This window comes from Chaetodon trifascialis, chromosome 7, assembly GCF_039877785.1.
Source record: "Chaetodon trifascialis isolate fChaTrf1 chromosome 7, fChaTrf1.hap1, whole genome shotgun sequence".
In the NCBI taxonomy this organism is placed as follows: domain Eukaryota; kingdom Metazoa; phylum Chordata; class Actinopteri; order Chaetodontiformes; family Chaetodontidae; genus Chaetodon; species Chaetodon trifascialis.
Window position 1 is genome coordinate 12,598,572 of NC_092062.1, and position 18,437 is coordinate 12,617,008.

At 43.3% G+C, this 18,437-nt stretch overlaps 1 protein-coding gene across 1 annotated transcript in view; it reads left to right on the forward strand.

Annotated features, from left to right (window-relative positions):
- LOC139333496 (RNA-binding motif, single-stranded-interacting protein 3-like) overlaps nt 1–18,437 on the forward strand; it is a 134,895-nt gene that overhangs the window by 21,690 nt on the left and 94,768 nt on the right. Inside the window, exon 2 of the mRNA XM_070965953.1 lies at nt 10,792–10,982. Coding sequence (XP_070822054.1) covers nt 10,792–10,982 — 191 coding nt within the window. The remainder of the gene's footprint in view (nt 1–10,791; nt 10,983–18,437) is intronic.

The following is an 18,437-nucleotide window of genomic DNA, read 5'->3' on the forward strand; positions in this document are numbered from 1 at the left end:
CAAGCGCAGGCACCCACACACAGACACACACGCCAGTTCCTATCTTTTCAGCCTCTCATTGTTGCCGTGGAGAAACATTATTCTGTCTGCACACTTATTCTATAGTCTCCATTCTTTGACCTGACGCTATATAAGCATTCTGTCTTATTCTTATGCCCTCTTATTCTGATGGTAATTTGACTGCCTGAAAGGACTGGCAGAGGATTGTTCTGTCTCATTCAACAAAATACGGTAAAAAGTCATTCCTGGGATTAAAAAAAGCTCTGCGGTGGATTTCCAGGGCTCTGTTGTCATCTCTGCAGTTGCCCGTCGGCCCCCTGTTCATATGCTAATGAGGCAGAGGTTGATTGTTTCCTCATATTTTAATCTCCTGCACGGTATTGGAGGAGAGGGGGGCAGCAGGAGGAGGAAAACATGAGACGGGAGGAAAAGAGATGATGGACTGGGAAAAGAAGAGAGGGCAGAGGCTGTGGACAGCTGAGGAATGGAGAGGAGGAAAAAGACGAGCAGAGAAATTATGTAGGAGGAGGAGAAAGGCAAAATGTTTGACTGGACCAGTGAAGGGATGAGGGACGTCAGCGAGCAGGGTGATAATATTAATATGCGAGGAGGAGACGATAAGATAAAGAGGGATAGAGGCGCTGCTGGATGATAAGCAGCAGTAGGGATGTATAGCTCACCTTATGAGGAGACATCCAGAGTTCATTAGCACTGACACAAAACTGAAGTTACTGCTGATAAAAGTCTGCAGTATTCAACATTGCTTCATTTTAAACTTTGTCAAAGGGAGTCACCAAAGCACAATGAAACCTCCATACTTACTCTTAGTATATAGGTCTCTGTGTGTGCTGCCGCTCATCATGCATACTGCCAGGTAGAAACACTGACCAAAGGGCAGTGAGAGGAGGAGCGAGAGAGACTTTCTTGAATAAACTAATGTGTCATTTGCATAAATATACATAATAAAAGAGCTTTGTGCAAAGCTCCTCTTCAATATGCATGCTTTTTTTTCCCCCCCTTTTTGTAACTTGCATGCTAGAGGTCACGCAATTAAGAAGGAAGAATGTAGCATATGATTTTTTTTTTTTTTTTTTGGAATGCACTCAGAGAGGAGGAGGAAAATCTGCAGGGTGGGTTTTGAAGTATAATGCAGAGGAATGATTTTCTTGGACGTCACTCAGGAACGGATTTTTTTTTTTTTTTCCTTTTAGAAAGAGAGTACAAGGTCAGCTGCTTTGGAGTACTGTAGTTAGATTTGTTAGTTGCTGTGATTGTTGCAGACAGCAAAAGGCAACAAAAGAACTTCGGCCAGGGCTTGAGCCAACGTGTGCGTAGCACAAACAGTACGTTCGACCTGAGATCTGTGCATTGGCAGACTTGTCATTAGGAAATGTGAGTAAAATCCTTACTCGGCCATCATGCTAGTAAGAACATTTAAACTGAACTTGCTTGGTGGTTTTATTTTTGGGAGACGTGCTGTTATGCATGGCTCTTTCCTTGTACTACATTTATTAAGTCTTAGCTACTAGCAGCAGTAGGTACCAATTTTCTGGCACTTGAAACTCCAGGTCTGATAGCAGAACAGGAAAATGTCATTAACATCCATGTCTCTCTGTTTGAGGGTACACTGGTGTACCAACTCTGTCACCAGACACACGTGAACATTGGACAATTCTGTAAAACCACAGATTAGTTTCAGTGCCAACATTTCTCTCACGTTTGGTCAGGGAAGGAGGTTATTTATGACAAATAAAATATGGCTAAGATATGGTTAGAGTTAGCTTCTAAAACACTGGCTAAGATTAGAGAAAGATCATGTTACAGCTGATGTGCGCACATAGAAAACACGCTCACCTGCCGGGAGTTGATGATGCAAACCACTGAGCCACTACTGATTCTTTACTTTTTTACATGTTACTTGATATTCAAGATACTTTGAATATTCATAATGATGTCCCTGTGTTTCATTTGTATTAGCTTGTGTCAGTTCACCACATTCAGACGTACGACACACACACTGAATATTCCCAAATATAGACACAGTTGCTGCACAAACTCATGTTGGTGGGTTTTCCCACAACCCCACACACAAACACAGCCTTGACCCCAAGAACAATAGCCGTGCAGCCGAATGCAGATTCAAATCAATCTCAAGTTGAACAGCTTGCCTGTAAACTCACACACACTCTGCACCTCCCCTCTCTCTGACCTTTTCCAAAAAAACAGCCACAGGAATTTGCTGAGAGTTCAGCAACTCACCACAGACTCTCCATCATTCCCTTATCTCCCAGCAGGTCAGTCAGCACCAACCCTAACTGGATGTCCTCACTGGATGTTTGTGCAGCTTGTTTATGACAGCCAAAGTGTTGTTGATGCTGTTGTTGGTGATGTTAACAAGAGAGATAGCGAGGTAGACGGCTGGAATACGCCGCTCCGCTGGGAAGAAACCTAGACGACCTGATCTTCCGAGGAGACGCAGAGAAACAGGGAAGGAGCCGTCTGGGAGTGGGACTGGGAGTGTGATGTGAGGAAATTAGGGAGGAGGTGAGAAATAAACAAGACGTCTACAGAGAATGAAAGCGGAAGTGCATGAAATGTAATGGCGGATAGATGAACAGACAGCATACGGCTGCTGAATGAGAGATCAGCATTAATGTAAGTGGCTTTAGCGCACCGCTAGTTCTAAAATGCAGGAGCAAAGGCTTTATTTCAGTAAGAAGTGACAGAATGGCTTTTTATTGTCAGAGTCGAGGGGGAACGCTGTGATGGAACAGATGAGCCATTTTAGCAGAAATATGTTGTTATGCGTTTGTCACAGTATGTGTTTGAATACACTGCTTTAGTCTTTAATTCAATTTTAAAAGCTGTAAAATGTTGTGATCTTCTGCTGTTCTCTGTTCTTCTGATGAGGAATTAAGTAGGTCATGCAGACTATATTCTGAAAGGTCAACTTTCTGCATTGCTAATTAAAGTGATCTTTTTTCCATTCTTATTGACCTTACAATGATCTTAAATTGAGGCTGATGAAACTTGCAGACACCCTGGTAAAACATGATATCGAGTTATTTCAGCCTCAAAAAACAGGGGAATGTCTGCACGTCCTGAAAAACTTAAACAGCCTTGTATTACAATAAATATGGCTGTATTAGCTCAAGGGCACAGTTAAATCTAGTATTACACTTGTAAAATATAGTGGTTGGTGTGGTATGTTTTGTCCTGTCTCCAATAACCCCAGTCATAAAGACTGATATTTGACATGTAGTTTAACTGCAGATTTGCTCAGGTCATTATTGTAACTGGCATGAAAAGAGGCCTTTATAAGCTTTTCATTTAACTTAATTAAACATGCAGACACTGCGTATAATCGCCTTAACTATTAGCAACTGGATTATCAGTGCTCTTCATGTGAGGACTTAAAGAAGCCAAGCTTTACAAGGAACCAACTGGACTTTGATATGGGTGTATGAAATAACCCTCAGGTGTGATTTCTCCATGTGTATCATTTACTAATCACAGGCCTCTTCAATGTGACACTTGGAAACCTGTAAATATCCAGTACTTGATGCCATTAAGCTTGTCTCTGAGAAATTAGGCATTGCATGAGTTCATGTAGGACGTGGAAGTCATACGCCCCAGCTGACTGTAACCAGCTGACAGTCCGCTGATTGAATCATCATTTCTGATGAGTCACACGCACCAATCACAGCCCGTTCTCTCACCAAGGTGGTCCATTGAAATATGACTTTAAATATGACATATTGGCTTCACCAGTGCTGCCGCACTCGTTGTTGCTGCTGGCAAATCTTTGCCTCCACCACCACAGTCTTCACCTATTGAGTCCTAACATGGCTTAAAGGGAAAAATGCTTCCTGACTGTTTACACCGCATTAACTGAACCTGCAGCAGTCTCGTTACATAAATTTGCCAATTTTCTTTCCTTTATTTTCATTATTTTTAGTCATCTTCCCATCAGTCATGGACTGGACACAACAGTTTGCCAGTCAATCATTTTTGTAACGTCCTGAAAAGATGATTTGTTGTCTTTTTACGGCGTCTGACAAAAGCAGTAGCCAGGGCTTAATTTAGCTGCTTGTGTAATCTCTTAACGGGGATGGTATATTGGGAGCCATGTTTCCATTCTAGTGTATTCATAAGCTCTTCCTTAAACCCTTCCGCTGCTGTGTTTAGAGGCACGGAGAGTAAGAGAGAATCTCAGCGCTGGACCCAAAAATAGCCCGCATTCTTTCCTCTGTGTTTCAGGAAGCATCAGAAGAGGCCGGATAACCCGTTCTCCCATGTCCCATCCTCTTTCCCCTCATCTTTTCTCACTCACTTCTCTTCATCAGCCATCCCTCTTCCACCATCTGTCTATTCTTTTCTCAGACGCCTCCTCTCTCTCCGTCTCTCTCCCGTCTCTTTGTCCCTTCCTTCCTACCTTTCACCCAAAGTTCACCCCTCTCTGGGACTGTGCATCTCCTCTACTCTTCTTCCTTTGCGCCATCACTTAGTAAGTCTTTCCAGCCCTCCATCTTTAATGGACTCACACTGAATACAGCCCATTAATGTCTTTACTTACACACCCACACGAGTGGGAAACATTGTGTTGCATCATATTAAATGCACATGGAGGAGCATATTGCCAGGGATGAGCCTTGTTAAATGTATAGAACAATTACACAATAATAGACGAATGAAGTCATTGTTGGCTGTAACGTTTCTGTCTGACACTTGGTGTGTGTCTCTGTCTGTCTTTTATTTCTTCATCTCTGTCTTGCTGAAACAAGATCAAACAGCAACACACTGATACATACAGAGAGCCTCAGTATGCAATGAGGAAAATTGCTTTTGCTGAAAATAGCAGGGGAAACCTGACCTTAGCAAGGTCATCGTTCTCTTACCGGAACTCTGGAAAGAGCTGACCTGTAGTTGTATGTGTGAGTGTGTGTGTGTGGGGGATAGCTGAAACCCATTTACAGCGCTTTCCAGGAGCTACTCATTGTTTGGAAAGTAGAGAGCTCTTTGGGGACAAGAGGGCTATATATAGACTGTACTTGCAAGTGTGTTTGCATGCATGTGAGTTTAGTAGAAGTCATCTCAGTGTGTGTTTAGAGTGTGTTATTTTTACAAAGCAAGCCCTGAAGAAAGCGCCGGTAAAAGGAGGGCAGTGTTTAGAGAACGGGCTCAATGACAGATGGATGGTAGAGTAAAAGCCCAGGCGCATCAGCATCTAAAATGACCAAATGTTTTTGAAAAAAAAAAAAAAAAATTGTTTGCATCACATTCACAGGTGAACTGTCCTTTAACCAATAGCGAGCCACTTTGACAATGTTGGAAACATGGAGTACGCTATTGTAGCTTATTAACTTAATCAACTTTTCTTGAATCTCTGCCTGAATATAAACTGCACCATAAAAGATGAATGGTTTGCAGACAGTTACGAGATGGTACAAAACATATTTTCTTGATAAACTGCATGAACTTGTTGTTAGTGACCTGACTAACATATAGTGAGCAGACATCCTGGTTTGTCCGGGACTGTCCTGGTTTCCCCTTGGGTGTCCTGAGTCCTGACAAATATCTGTAGAACATTAAAATGTCCCTGTTTTCAACATTCATCATGAAATTGGCCCAGTTTTCACCAAGTTCAAGTTTTTCCTTTAGTTTGTCATCAATCGATAGAAGATTGGGTTTCAAAGCAGCAGCAAGTGTGTGTGTGTGTGTGTGTGTGTGTGTGTGTGTGTGTGTGTGTGTGTGTGTGTGTGTGTGTGTGTCAGTGACGTGCGGTGAGGTTCATGACTGGTGAGGCACTGACTCCTCTGGAGTCAGATGTAAAAATATATGAACCCAAAATAGAAGCTTATATTTCAATTTTGACCTTAATTGAAACATTTAGTTGTATTAAAAGCTTTTAATTATGCCTTAATCAATTCCACACTGTTCAACAATACGATAGCAAGAAAAACCAAAGAATATTTAATACAAGGTCAAATTTGATTTTTTAAAATTTTAATTTGACATTAATTTCTTTTTTGGGCTGATCTCTCTTTTTTTAAATTAAAATTGAACAGTCACTACCTCCTTCTGCGTAGGAGAGCACGCAGTGACGTGCATTGCACAAGTGTGGCACGGTACTTTCTGCCTCGTCCGGAGCATTTTCACTGCGCATTTATGGCTGATATAACGAGAGACAGCAATGGGCACGCACCAACTGCCTGCGTCAGTCAGTGTGTGTGTGGCACAGCGCTGTCAGAAATGAGGCACAGCTCGTCGCTGCCTCACCTCGCCCTTCTCCCACGTATTTGAACAGGAAATGCGTAAATTTAGCGACTTTGACCATAGAAATGTTGAAATATACATACATAAAACAAATTTATAGAACAGTCATGAGCTTAAGTCCAAATTTCCTCTTAATGAATTTATAAACCACAGCAAGTTTTTTTTTTAATTATATTTTAACAAGTGAGGCACTGCCTCCCTTGCCTCCCTTGCCTCCCCTGGTGTGTGTCATGTAACAGGTCTGTACACAAGCCAACAGACCTCTGATACCGCTTCAAGGTGATGCAGATGATGCTTTTACAGCTGCATTGTTATTCCAAGAAATTTAGCAAATATTTAAAAATTTGCTTCATGCTTTTTTTTAAAAAAACATTGTCTTGAGAATAAGTTACTTAAATTGTGTTTCTCTGGTGTCAGCCTTCTTTGCAATTCACTATCCAGTCAAATATATGCTCATTGGGTAGTCTGCAGCATGCACATATATGTCACTGTGCAGCACTGTTTTGCATTGTGTTGCTGTTCACAGGCTCAGTCGTGCATGAAATCTACAAAAACCCGGTGACTGTGTTTGCTTTGTGTGACAGTTTGTGTCGCTGCCTCTGAGCCTTTTTCCCACTGCGAGAGCTGCTCCACTGTACTAAGTGTGTCAACAATACCAGCTGAGAGGCAGCCTTCAGTCCACACACTCCGGCTGCAGAGTAATCCTTAAAAGAGAGAAACTGGGAAAAAGAGTCGAGGGTGGCAGGGAGGGAGAAATATAGAGCAAGTATGTGGGAAGTGGAAGGATGGAGGCGAAAAGAGCAAGAGATTGAGCGATGGTGGAGTCGAAATTGACAGAGAGCGAGGAGAAAGCGTGGTTGAAAAGAGAGAGAGGGGGAGAGAGAGAGAGTTTTCAGTGTTTCAAAGGATTTCCCTATCACAGTCTCTGACACATTACATACACAGCTCACTATCGGCCCGACCCTGACAGCTGCACAAATTGGCTGAAAGAGGTTTCCTGGGCAAGGCCTTTGATCAGGTGTGTGTGTTGTGTCAGCCCGTGAGAGGAAAGAGAGATGTTATATATTTGTGCATACCTGGACATCTGAGTGTATGTGTGTGTGTGAGTGAAAAAGGGCTCTTTTGTGCTCCAAATCATGGTGGAATGTGATGAATGCCTATAGATAAGACTGGATGTGCGTGTCAATGTGTGAATAAATGCTGGCAGTCTGGGAATGCTTTTGTGTGCGTGTGTGTATGCGTGTATTGCGTGTACTTGCATTGTGTTTTCAAGCACGCCATGTGTGCAATGTGTCTTATCTGAAGCATGTTATAGCCTTTTTTCCAGCGATACTTCTCTTTCAGATGAAGCCTCGGGTCCTTTACTTCTATCTGACATTTCCCATCAAACATGTATCCATGTTATTTTTCAGAGGTGGTCGGTAAACAAACCCATTGTTAAAATGCTCATATCGAATCAGCTCTCAACACAGTTCAGGCTTTGAAGCGGCGAAGTTTCCATTATCGTGATCACAGACGCCGCATGAAAACACACACACTCACTCCTCAGTACATGTCGCACACTGCTGGGCACTGAGCAGCTACTCTGGGGGAGTCTGCAGTTTGATGCTTTGCTCAGTGTGTCTGTTTTCTAGCAGCCGAAAACCTGTCTTTAATAAGAATGCAGTTTCAGAATATGAGAGTTAACCTTTTCTTGTCACTCCTCACAAGGACACGTTGCAGTTTTATTTTCAGGAAATTACTTTCTGGTGTTTTTAAGAAAATGACTCCAGGGATGCTCCTCTGGGGACCATGCATGTTCACAGTGCTGTTTGTTAGCGCATCATACCTCTCCTCTAGCACCACCAGCAGGTTGATATGCTGCTTGTTTTATCATGCCATCTAACAAAAACCCAAAGATACTCAATGTTATAGTGTACATGACAAACTAACTCACAAAATGTTTAGCCGTTTTGCTTGATAAGTGACCCACATAATTATCGACTCTCAGAACTGATGGTGATTTCTGTCCTGTTGATTGACTAATTGTTCAAGTCAATTTCAGCTCGAGTGATGTTAATGTCTTTTTCACATTTCTAATGTCAGTGGCTTGCAGACTCAGAGATAATATTTTCACAGTGAGCACAGTATTTGGAGTATTTTTTGGGGAAAAATAACCAAATTGCAAATGTAAGGGTTTTAGGAGACACTTGCAATACAGAGTAGGATTTGTCACAGCCATTAAAATGAAGCATTACGCTGTGTGGGCTTTTTTCATCTCTGTCCTTTGCCATGTTTTTGTTGAAGTATATAGGCTCATTCTGGGCTGTTAGGGTAAGCCACTGGCCTGTAAATGACACTACTCCACAGGCACTGTCTCCTTTTATTGCTGCATGTCTGCTGTGCATGTGTTGAATCCTGTTAGTGCAGTCTGCCAGTTGAGAGAAGTACAGGTAATGGATTAATATCAGAGCTGGCTCAGGCTCCACATCACTGTGTGGTGACAACCTGTCATTATCACAAACACCGAGACACACACAAGCCCACACATGCCCACAAGCATTTGTGTACACACATCTGCCAAATACAGTATACATCCGAGCACACATGCTCTCCCGTCTCACCTGTCTCTCTCCCTTCCCTCCACATTCTTGCCCTGTCTCTCTCTCATCATTGTAGCACACAGTTGAGCTGGTCTGGGATCATCTCAAAGTGCAGCCGGGCCTTGAGCCAGTTCTTTACAGTGGGACCAACACTGAGACCAGCAGTGTGGTCGGTCGAATCATCAGAAATGTTATGTCTTATGTCTTTTCCGCCACCTTCTCTTGACACCTATGGAAAATGTCATGAGGTCAAGCAAAGTGTTACTGTGCAGCTCTGTGGTTCATCAGTCAACTGTATGAACTACACTGCAGACTGGAGTTAACAGCGGCAGATTGATCCACGTTTAGGCTTCACCGGTCTCCTCTATGAAACGCTTGTATCCTCACTGTGCTGCATTGTTAGAAACTACGATGAACTGGTCATGGGTCACATCTCTCTCCTGCATCCAGACACTGTCTTACTTCTCAAATGAATGCGATTGTATGCAAGCAGTTGTTCAGTTTAACAACAGCATGGACCAGCAAATCTACTACGGCTATCTTTATATCTTAAGAGCCACAGCTCAGTAAGCACCTTGAAATGTTGCCTTGGTTGTGTTTTGAGATTTTTACGGCTGACACAGGCTGTGGATGTGTAATGTGACACGTCGATTAATTGTTGTCATGAACATTGTGCGTCGCTTGAAATGTTGCTGCCACAAGGAATTGTGCATTGTATCCTATGCTAAAGGAGATAAGAAAGGAAGTATTGAAGCTCTTTTCCTCAGCATTTAGAGAATTTGAACAGCTCTTATGGCGGCTGCCACTTCGATACTTCTGGGTGATTTCACCCAGTTAGGAACCTTCCTAAGCAAAAAAATGCTATTCAACCACCACCCTGATTCTGCTGTCGAGCCAGTGCAGCAGTTTTGCTCTAAACATCAAGGAAGCAGACGAGCAGAGTGTTTTGAATGCTGCTGTCATATGAGCCATCTGGCTTGTTTACTTCCTCCAAACTTAACCTAATAGGTTGCCTAATGCAGCGGGCGGGCGGGCAGGCAGGGGTGGGTGTGCACTCTGAGACCATCAGTTCCAAACACTCATTAATCCTCGCACTGCCCCTCCTCCCTGCCAGAAGTGGTCATCTTATTAAGTCATTTAGTCAGCATTGAGCTGTGTAATTGGACAGTGCAGACTGATAGGAAACCTTTGAGTAAGTTAGTGGTGATAAAGGGCCCAAATCATGTTGATGGCCTGGTTTTTGCACGCTTGACTAAGCACAGTAAGTGTGCCCAAAATGTGCAGATTTGTGTGGTTTAACAAACAGTTGACACAGTGCCTTGAAGGAGAAAGGTCACTGGTATCAGTCATTTGTTTCAAGAGGAATTAGAAATGATTAAATGATCACATTTTAACATTTTAGACTAAATGACCTGTCAAGACTGCTGATGCAACCTTTATTGTGCACTAATTTGCAAATACACACGCTACCAACACACCTCCTGCTCAGGGCCTTCTGTCCATCAGTGCTTTGTAAACCTCTCAACTGAACTGTTGATAAGGCTAACTTAAAGCTGGTGAAGTCGCAGGTGCCAGCATGCAGAACAGCCTCATCTTGTTATTGATACAAGCTCCAGTAGTAAACTTGGAGCCATGATCATAATTACTAATTATACATATCCTGCTTCCTTAATTTGATGTGTTTCCTGTTGAATCAAGATATTGATATGCGACTTGTTGCAGGAAGAGATTATGTAAAAGGATGTGAGTTCATTAGAAAGATGATGTTTTGTTTGATGGGTAAGGCTGAGTAGCAGAAATTGATAATAACTTCTTGTGACGTTATGAAATTTGTTATTATTATGGCACCAAAAATGAGAATTAAAATGTTTTTCATCGTGTTGTGACCTTAAATGACCTTTTCCTTTCCTTTTTTTCCTCTCCATCTCTACAGCAGTCCTATGCTCCTCCCCCTCCGCCCATGGCTCCGCCCAGCCCCAGCACCACAGGAGGAGGAGGAGGAGGTGGAGGTGGAGGTGGAGGTCATGGAGGAGGACTAGTGGAGCAGCTTAGTAAGACCAACCTGTACATCAGGGGCCTGCCGCCAGCCACCACTGACCAGGACCTCATCAAACTCTGCCAGCCGTGAGTTCTGTTCTGCTCTATCCTGTTCTGCTAACGTGACGCTGTCCTCACTCGGCGGAAGCATCCTTCAGGCAGCTGAGCAGAATTCACTCCTGCTCCTCTCGGTTCAGCTTGTGGTAATTAGTTTTGCGTGAGTCCAACAGCAGTTAATAATGAGTATCAACACTTTGCTCTTGACCTCTCTGTCCCTCCCCTGTGCTTCCTCAGAGGAAAAAACACAACCCAGCTGGGCCTAACCCATCCGCTCCCTCCTGCACTTAGGTCATCTACACACACATGCCGCACAAGGACAGACACACATACTTCCTTCTCTCCATCAGCGGAACATGTAAACTCCTCAAATGCCAACGCTTTGAGACATTTCTTGTTCAAAGACATGAAAATATTTTACAGCGCGGCAGGTCACTCTGCTCATTCCGTGATAATAGTAGTAAAATTAGACTGAATAGATGTGTAATTACATTGATTTGCCAATCCTCTAAGCATTTTAGTAAAAGCCATATCTGCAGGATTGGTGTTGGAGCTGATGAAGGCATGCACTCATTATTCACCAGCAGCTATGTTACATTTGAACAACAGTGATGAAGTGTTTGTTTTAACCCACTGTGCATCAATTGTCATACACAGCTTGTGTTATGAATGTCCCATTGCTCTCTGTTTAAAAACACTAAAGACACTGAGATTGACAGTTTGTTTTTAACCTTGGTTAACATCTAAACAGTCTCACCACAAGATCCACCCAGTAGCTGCTCTAATTAAAAAGATGAAAAAGATGAAAATGATAAAAATAGCAAAATAGTTGTTCCTCTGATTATTTTGTTTCCCAACATATTGGACACAAACAGGATGGAGGGGAGAGTGAGAATATGCTGCGCAATGACAACGAATGGAACATTGAACGACACCTAACCAAAAGCTGTGAGCAGGTTAACACAACTTAACATCACTTGAGACATAAAAATAATAAATTACTTGCACAGGAATTTCAGGCAAAAATACTCCATTCACACCTTGTAATAACACTCCTGGAAACCAGTCTTTACACCAAAGGGTCAGAGCATGTCACTGCCAATGATGCATTTCCACTAACATGCTGATATGATACTAGAAGACAGGCCTCCCTTCATGGTAATAAAGCTGAGCCCGTCTGTTCTTCTTGATGATATATTGGTGAATGACACGGCTGTCCTGATTATTCCTTGATTGTAGTAACTTCAGCTGTTTGGCACCTCTCATCCTGTTCTCATCCATCATGCCGATCCTGCACATTTCATTCCCAATTGTCCCCGTGTGGGCAAGCTGAGTCAACACAGAATGTAATGCAAACGATAAAGCAGCTGTCCCTGAGAGGGTCTTGTTTGCCTACAGCTATTACCTGATCATATCAAATGTAATTGGAGAAGGATATGTTGAGCTAAATATTCAGCAGGTAAAGGCTTTAAATGATAATAAACATGTCTAATTGATCTAATTGATTTTGGAGTAAAGAAAAAGTCAGATGAAAATAAAATGTGAAAACTCTAACACACACACACGCACACACACACACACACACACACACACACACACACACACACACACACACACTCACACACACACACACACACTCACACACACACACACACACACACACACACACACACACACACACACACACACACACTCACCAAACCTTGCCCTTCTGCGTGTCAGCTGCAGTTCAAGCCTGTTGTATTTCAGCTTAGCCCTGGAGGCGTTCTGGAGAAACAGGGTGAAAAATGGGGGCCAATAAAAGTTTCATTAGAGGACCAGTCAGTGTGCCAAGTGGCCAGTAACATTTAGGAAAGGTCAGCGGGGGAGGAGGGGGCTGTGTGTGCTGTTGGGCAGCAGTCTTAGGCTTGGGGTTCCAAATCTCCCCGGCTTTGAGAAATAGAGTGGCAGTTTCCTGTCACTCACTGACATGATGTGCACACATGCGCGCGCACACACACACACACACAGGCTTTTCATTCATGCACACAATTACAATGAATCACAGAAGGACAGTCCCTTGACAGTGACACTCACACACATACACACACACACACTCTTTCAAATCAATGTCATCCTCATCTTTATTGTTACCAAGTGTGGCTTTTTTGTGTGCCAGCCCGCCCACCAGCATCGTCCTCTCCCTTCCCGTTCAGTCATCCTCCTCATTTCCTCCCTACATCCTTCTCCCACTGCCCCCCCTCCATCCCTCCCTCTCTCTCTCTGTCTCTGTGCCAGTTCTCAGAGTGTCACTGAAAAGTGCTGTTGTCAGCTGACATTTCCAATCACTCCCCCGGTCGCCCAAACTATGGACACACTTTTAACGTCTGGGGACAGAGCAGAACGTGAGCCGAATGCAAAGCAGAGCACAAGGGCAATTTCTCTCTCGCCTGCTCGCCTCCACTCACACTTGTTGTCTCTATCTGTCTGTCTGTCTGTCTGTCTGTCTGTCTGTCTGTCCGTCCGTCCGTCCGTCCGTCCGTCCGTCCGTCCGTCCGTCCGTCCATCCGTCCATCCGTCCGTCTGGTTGTATGACGACAGGTGAGCTTCAACTTCTCAAGGCCACTTCTCCCCTGAAGAAGAATATAAAACACGGAATAAGTTCACAATCCGCCAATAATCAGCAGCAGCAGAGTTAGAAGACAAAAAACACAAAAAACACACACAAAACACACAACACAAAACAGAAATTTTGCTCCAAAAATAAATTGCAGAATGGCTCATGGAAATTTGAAACTTTTCACTTGGGTGTGCTGGATGTGTTGGTCGCAGCTGATTGACGTGAAGCCTGAATCCTAGAAATCTCTTTCTGTCCTGTCATGTATTATCTAATAGTTCAAAGACAGATTCCATCTTTAATTATCTCACTATTTGATGAGCAAAACTCTGTGGACAAGAGTTAATTGCATGTACCGCTTAGACCTCTCTTCTCTTGACTAGGAGCAGTAATATTGTTGGACGGTGTCCATTTTTTCTTTGCAATGACAGCTTCAGTCTTGCGGATTGAAACATGCGTACATCTGGTACACTTCTGCTCACAATGACAGTTTCCTTTATTGACATCCAGAACAACTCATTACTGTACTGTACTTGAAAAAAGGCTTTGATTATCTTAGTCTGATTATGACAAAACTGTTGAGTTTGACTGTTTATTCTTGACCTTGGAAACAGTAGTTAACAAAACAGAGTCACTTCATTGTTTGTTCAGTAGCTGTTGTGAAGCTCTCGGTCATGTAGGATCATCATCCTCAGCTGTGATGTATAGCATTTTTCTGAACTGTGGCAAAAAATAATTTTGGCGTGGATCTGATTTTATTTTCAAAGCTAGTATTTTTTCTGAAATGACACGAAAGGCCCGGCACACCTGCTCAGGTGTTTTCAGTTATTCCGGCTGATTAGACCTCTACTCAGGTGGGCTAAGCTATTCTGGGAATTGCATGTGCTCAGCCAACTAAATGCATCAGTAAGAATGATAAAAGTGTAATTTGTCCCCGTTTGGCTGGTGCAACAAAACTAACTGCAGAGTGAGGTGTGTGTCAATCACACACAGTCTGCCTATGCCCACACAGTCCACAGAAGGGCTCTAATCATCCGAAACGAGTGAAATCACCTGCGTAGGTGTACCACAGGTGTGTCATTAGTCATGTTCTCTATTGCGCTGACTTCGTCGGATCTTACCAGGAATCTTTCTGCCCCAGATGAAAAAAGTGAGAAAGCAACAGGTAAATCTGCCCGAATGATGAATCAGAAGCGCTTGTTGGATGGTCTGCAGCGTTAGAAACCTCCTCCTCCGACACCTCTCCGACGCTGGAATTGGGGGGCCGTGTCAGACAATTTCTGTCACCCAATTTCTCTCACTTTCCTAAAACGGTGATCCAACATTCAAACCCACTTCACACAGCGATTGACCAGCTGCTCGGAGGTGAGGGAGCGGGGTTTGAACTTCTCTCCAGCTCTTTTTTCATCTGTTACACATCTGTTTCTGTCACCTTTTGTGTTTCCAACTGAGTGAAACGCTATGAATGCCTTCCAGACTATGAATGCCCTTCAGACAGAGAGACTGCCTGAAAGCATGCGCCGTTTTCCCCTTTTGAGTACTATTGAGTGTTGCCCCTCATATGGTGAATAACTTTTATGCCCCAATCAAAAGCTATAAACACTATTGCCTTCCAGTATGGTCAGATAACATATCTTATGAATGTCCTTTTCTACCATAAGCCACCAAGGGTCAACAGTTGCTATATGCTATATTTAGGATCCTAAAGGGAGAAGGTATTGAGCTCTCTGAAGAGTTATGGCCAGGGATGTAGTGGAGATTAAACTCATCTAAACTCAATTTACTCACCATTGTGTTTGAAATAGAGTAATACCTAGCTAGTTGGTCTGACATAAATCTTTATAGCAATAGTTCACACTCTACCCCATTATTATCAGATGAAAGGAAAATAAGAAAAAGAAAAGAAAAGCATCTACCCTGTGTTTTTTTCTGAAAATGAAATAGCTTTTTTTTTATTTATTCCTGCAATTGTTTACCTTATGATGACCACAAATGTGTGGTCATGTAGTAGTTTACCCGCTTTATGACACTGCTGCTACAAATACCAACTCCTGAATGCACCTCTTAACCAGAGTGCCTTGCTGCTACTGATTTAAACTTCATGGCAGATAAACTTAACGTTTCAGTACACCGAGCCATCTTCCGAATTTGCAGCACATTGCCTTTTCATCATGGAAGCACTTCAATTCTTTATTGCGCCAGAACATCTTAAACTACATATGGGGAATGAACCTCTGAAGCACTGAACTCTCTCAGTCCTCCCTCTGTGTTCGTCTGTGTCTAACTGGCAGAGACAGGGGAAAATGAAGGAAATGCAAGAGACAAGACAGCTGTATTGGATCCCCAATTAGGAGATACCACACACAGAGACGAACCTGCGTGTGCGCACGTGCACGCACACCCACGTGCACTTGAACACATACGCAGCTTCAGACGGAACACACACACGACTTGGAAACCCAACGTGCACATATACATAATGTATATAGACACTCAAAGACATCCTGGAGAGATGTTGAAATGATGTGTGTGTGTGCGCGTGAGGTGTGTGTGTGGGTGGCTGTCGTTCAGTAGACATCAAACAGTGAGCATCCATAGACTGACGGTGTTCCACAAGGAAATGAAAACACGGATCTGATGCTGTGAGGGCCCTCTGAGGGCTATCATTAACATTTCACACACACACACACACACGTGCGCGCGCACACACACACACACACACACACACACACGCACACACACTCTGCACACAGATTGTGTCAAGCCTGCCAAAATTGAGTGCACTGACTTGCGTATTGACATTCCTCCTTAAATCTCAACAGTCTGGGAAATACAGTCAGTTTCAGTGGTCTTACTGTTCTTTGTGGATCGCGTTTCTTGGTGGGAAAAAAAAAAAAAATCAAAAGTTGGGTTTTTGGAAAGGATTCTAAGGAGTTTCCATGTTTTGAAGAAGACACAGAGCTTGTCTTAAAAGGACTGTCGTAGTGAAAGTCGGTCTGTCAGGCGTCCCCCCGACCGATGCTGTGGAAAGACGCTCTTCTCTGGCTAAGTGCTGTGCTGTTGGGCTTTGTAACATTTCTGTGAAGCCAAATAAAACAGAGAATTAAAGGTTAGCCAGCTACGCCTGGCGAGTGCTTTACGATATGAAACACCTTTTTGATTAATGTAGACACTTCTGCCGGCAGAGGAGTTGGCTAATGAGACAAAATCTGTGAATTGGAATTTAATTCCTGAAAGCCTGAAAAAACAACACCGGGCAAGTGTAAAATAAACTTCTTATTAGTAGTTTTAAATACACAATTATCTTCGGGTGGACATTGTATTTACAACTACTCGTGTTCTTGAAATGTAAGCGTTGTAATACACACCGGGAATCAGGATTTCCTAGATTGAGTGTAAACTCTCAGCGTGATATCCTGTGACACAAACCACTGAGTGAGCATCCTCATGTTACAGGGAGGAGAAAAGTTTGGTTTCAGAACTACACATATAACTGTGGTTTAGATCCCTTTGACAAGCTTGTTGGAAGGCCGCTCCACTGTTGCTTCACACTTCATTATGGTCTCTTTAGTCATGATGAGCATCCAGTGGAAACAAATTACATACTCGGATCCCTTTCAGAACCTATTCACTTGCTATTTCTTTGGCAGAACGGGAAGCGGTGGAATAAGGAAGTGCTAACCCTAACCATCTGTTTCTTTGTAGTCCTCTGTTGGTATGTTGTAAGTATTTGAATAGTTGTTATGAGTGTTTCATGTGTCGCTGCCGTTGGGAGCGCAGGTCGATGTTATTTCAGCTAGCTCCAGGCTTCTGCTGGAATCAATGAAAGGGTTCCAGTTAGGACAGAACAGGACATTCTGCACTTTCCTCTCCCCGCACTCCATGCTCTCCTCAACCTCTTCACTTCATCATCTGATCATTATCAATACTTTCTTCCATTTCATCACCACAATAGCAAATTGTTGTAGCTGTCTGGATAAAATGGAATTTTGCCAGTGAATCAAGTCCAGAGTGAGACATTCGAATGGTGCAGCGTTGTAATTTAACATTTCCCCCAGAGCCATGGCGTCAACCCGCTCCTCTCCTCTCCTCCCTCGTTTTCAAGTCTGGCCAAATTGTGTACCTAGAGAGAGAACAGGTGGACTTTTACATCGCACACATCGATGTGACAATAAAACACACACACACAACCACAGCCACGCATTAAACACATGCTGTATTTGTTTTCCACTTGGTGAAAGCAGACAGTGGTGAACATATTTTTTCAAGATTCGTAATGTGTCGAGCCAGGTAGCTCTCTCTTTGTCCTTCTCTCTCCCTCTCGCTCTCCCTCTCTCATTCTGTGTCTCACACACACACACACACACACACACACACGCGCGCGCAAAGGAATAAAACAGTCTGGAAATGTTTCACTTTTCTGCCGGGAAAAACAACCTGCCAAAACACCGATGGCGCATGAGATCTTTGTCATGCATTCATACCCCACGCACACACACACACACACACGCACACAAACACACACAATTGCAAGGAATCACACCCAAGCAAGTATTTGTATGCTTAAATGTGTCCACGTTCACCCACACGTGCGCTGTAGGTGTTTACACTCATACGCTGACACTCAGACAAACACCGAGTTTTGATCACAGAAGGCAGAAGTCAACACAGAGCCGGGTATTGCCAGATGGTGTGTGTAATGTGTGTGATTACGGCTTTGGTGTTTTTGATCGATGATGTTGCCGTGCATGTGTGTCTGCATGTGCGTTTGACTTAGCGAATATGTGTGGGCCATTAGTCCTGCCTTGTTTTTTCAGTGTTTTTGTCAGCGTTAGGCCAGAGACCTTGTTTACCACCAGCCATGACTTCGTCACAATTGCTGGATTTGT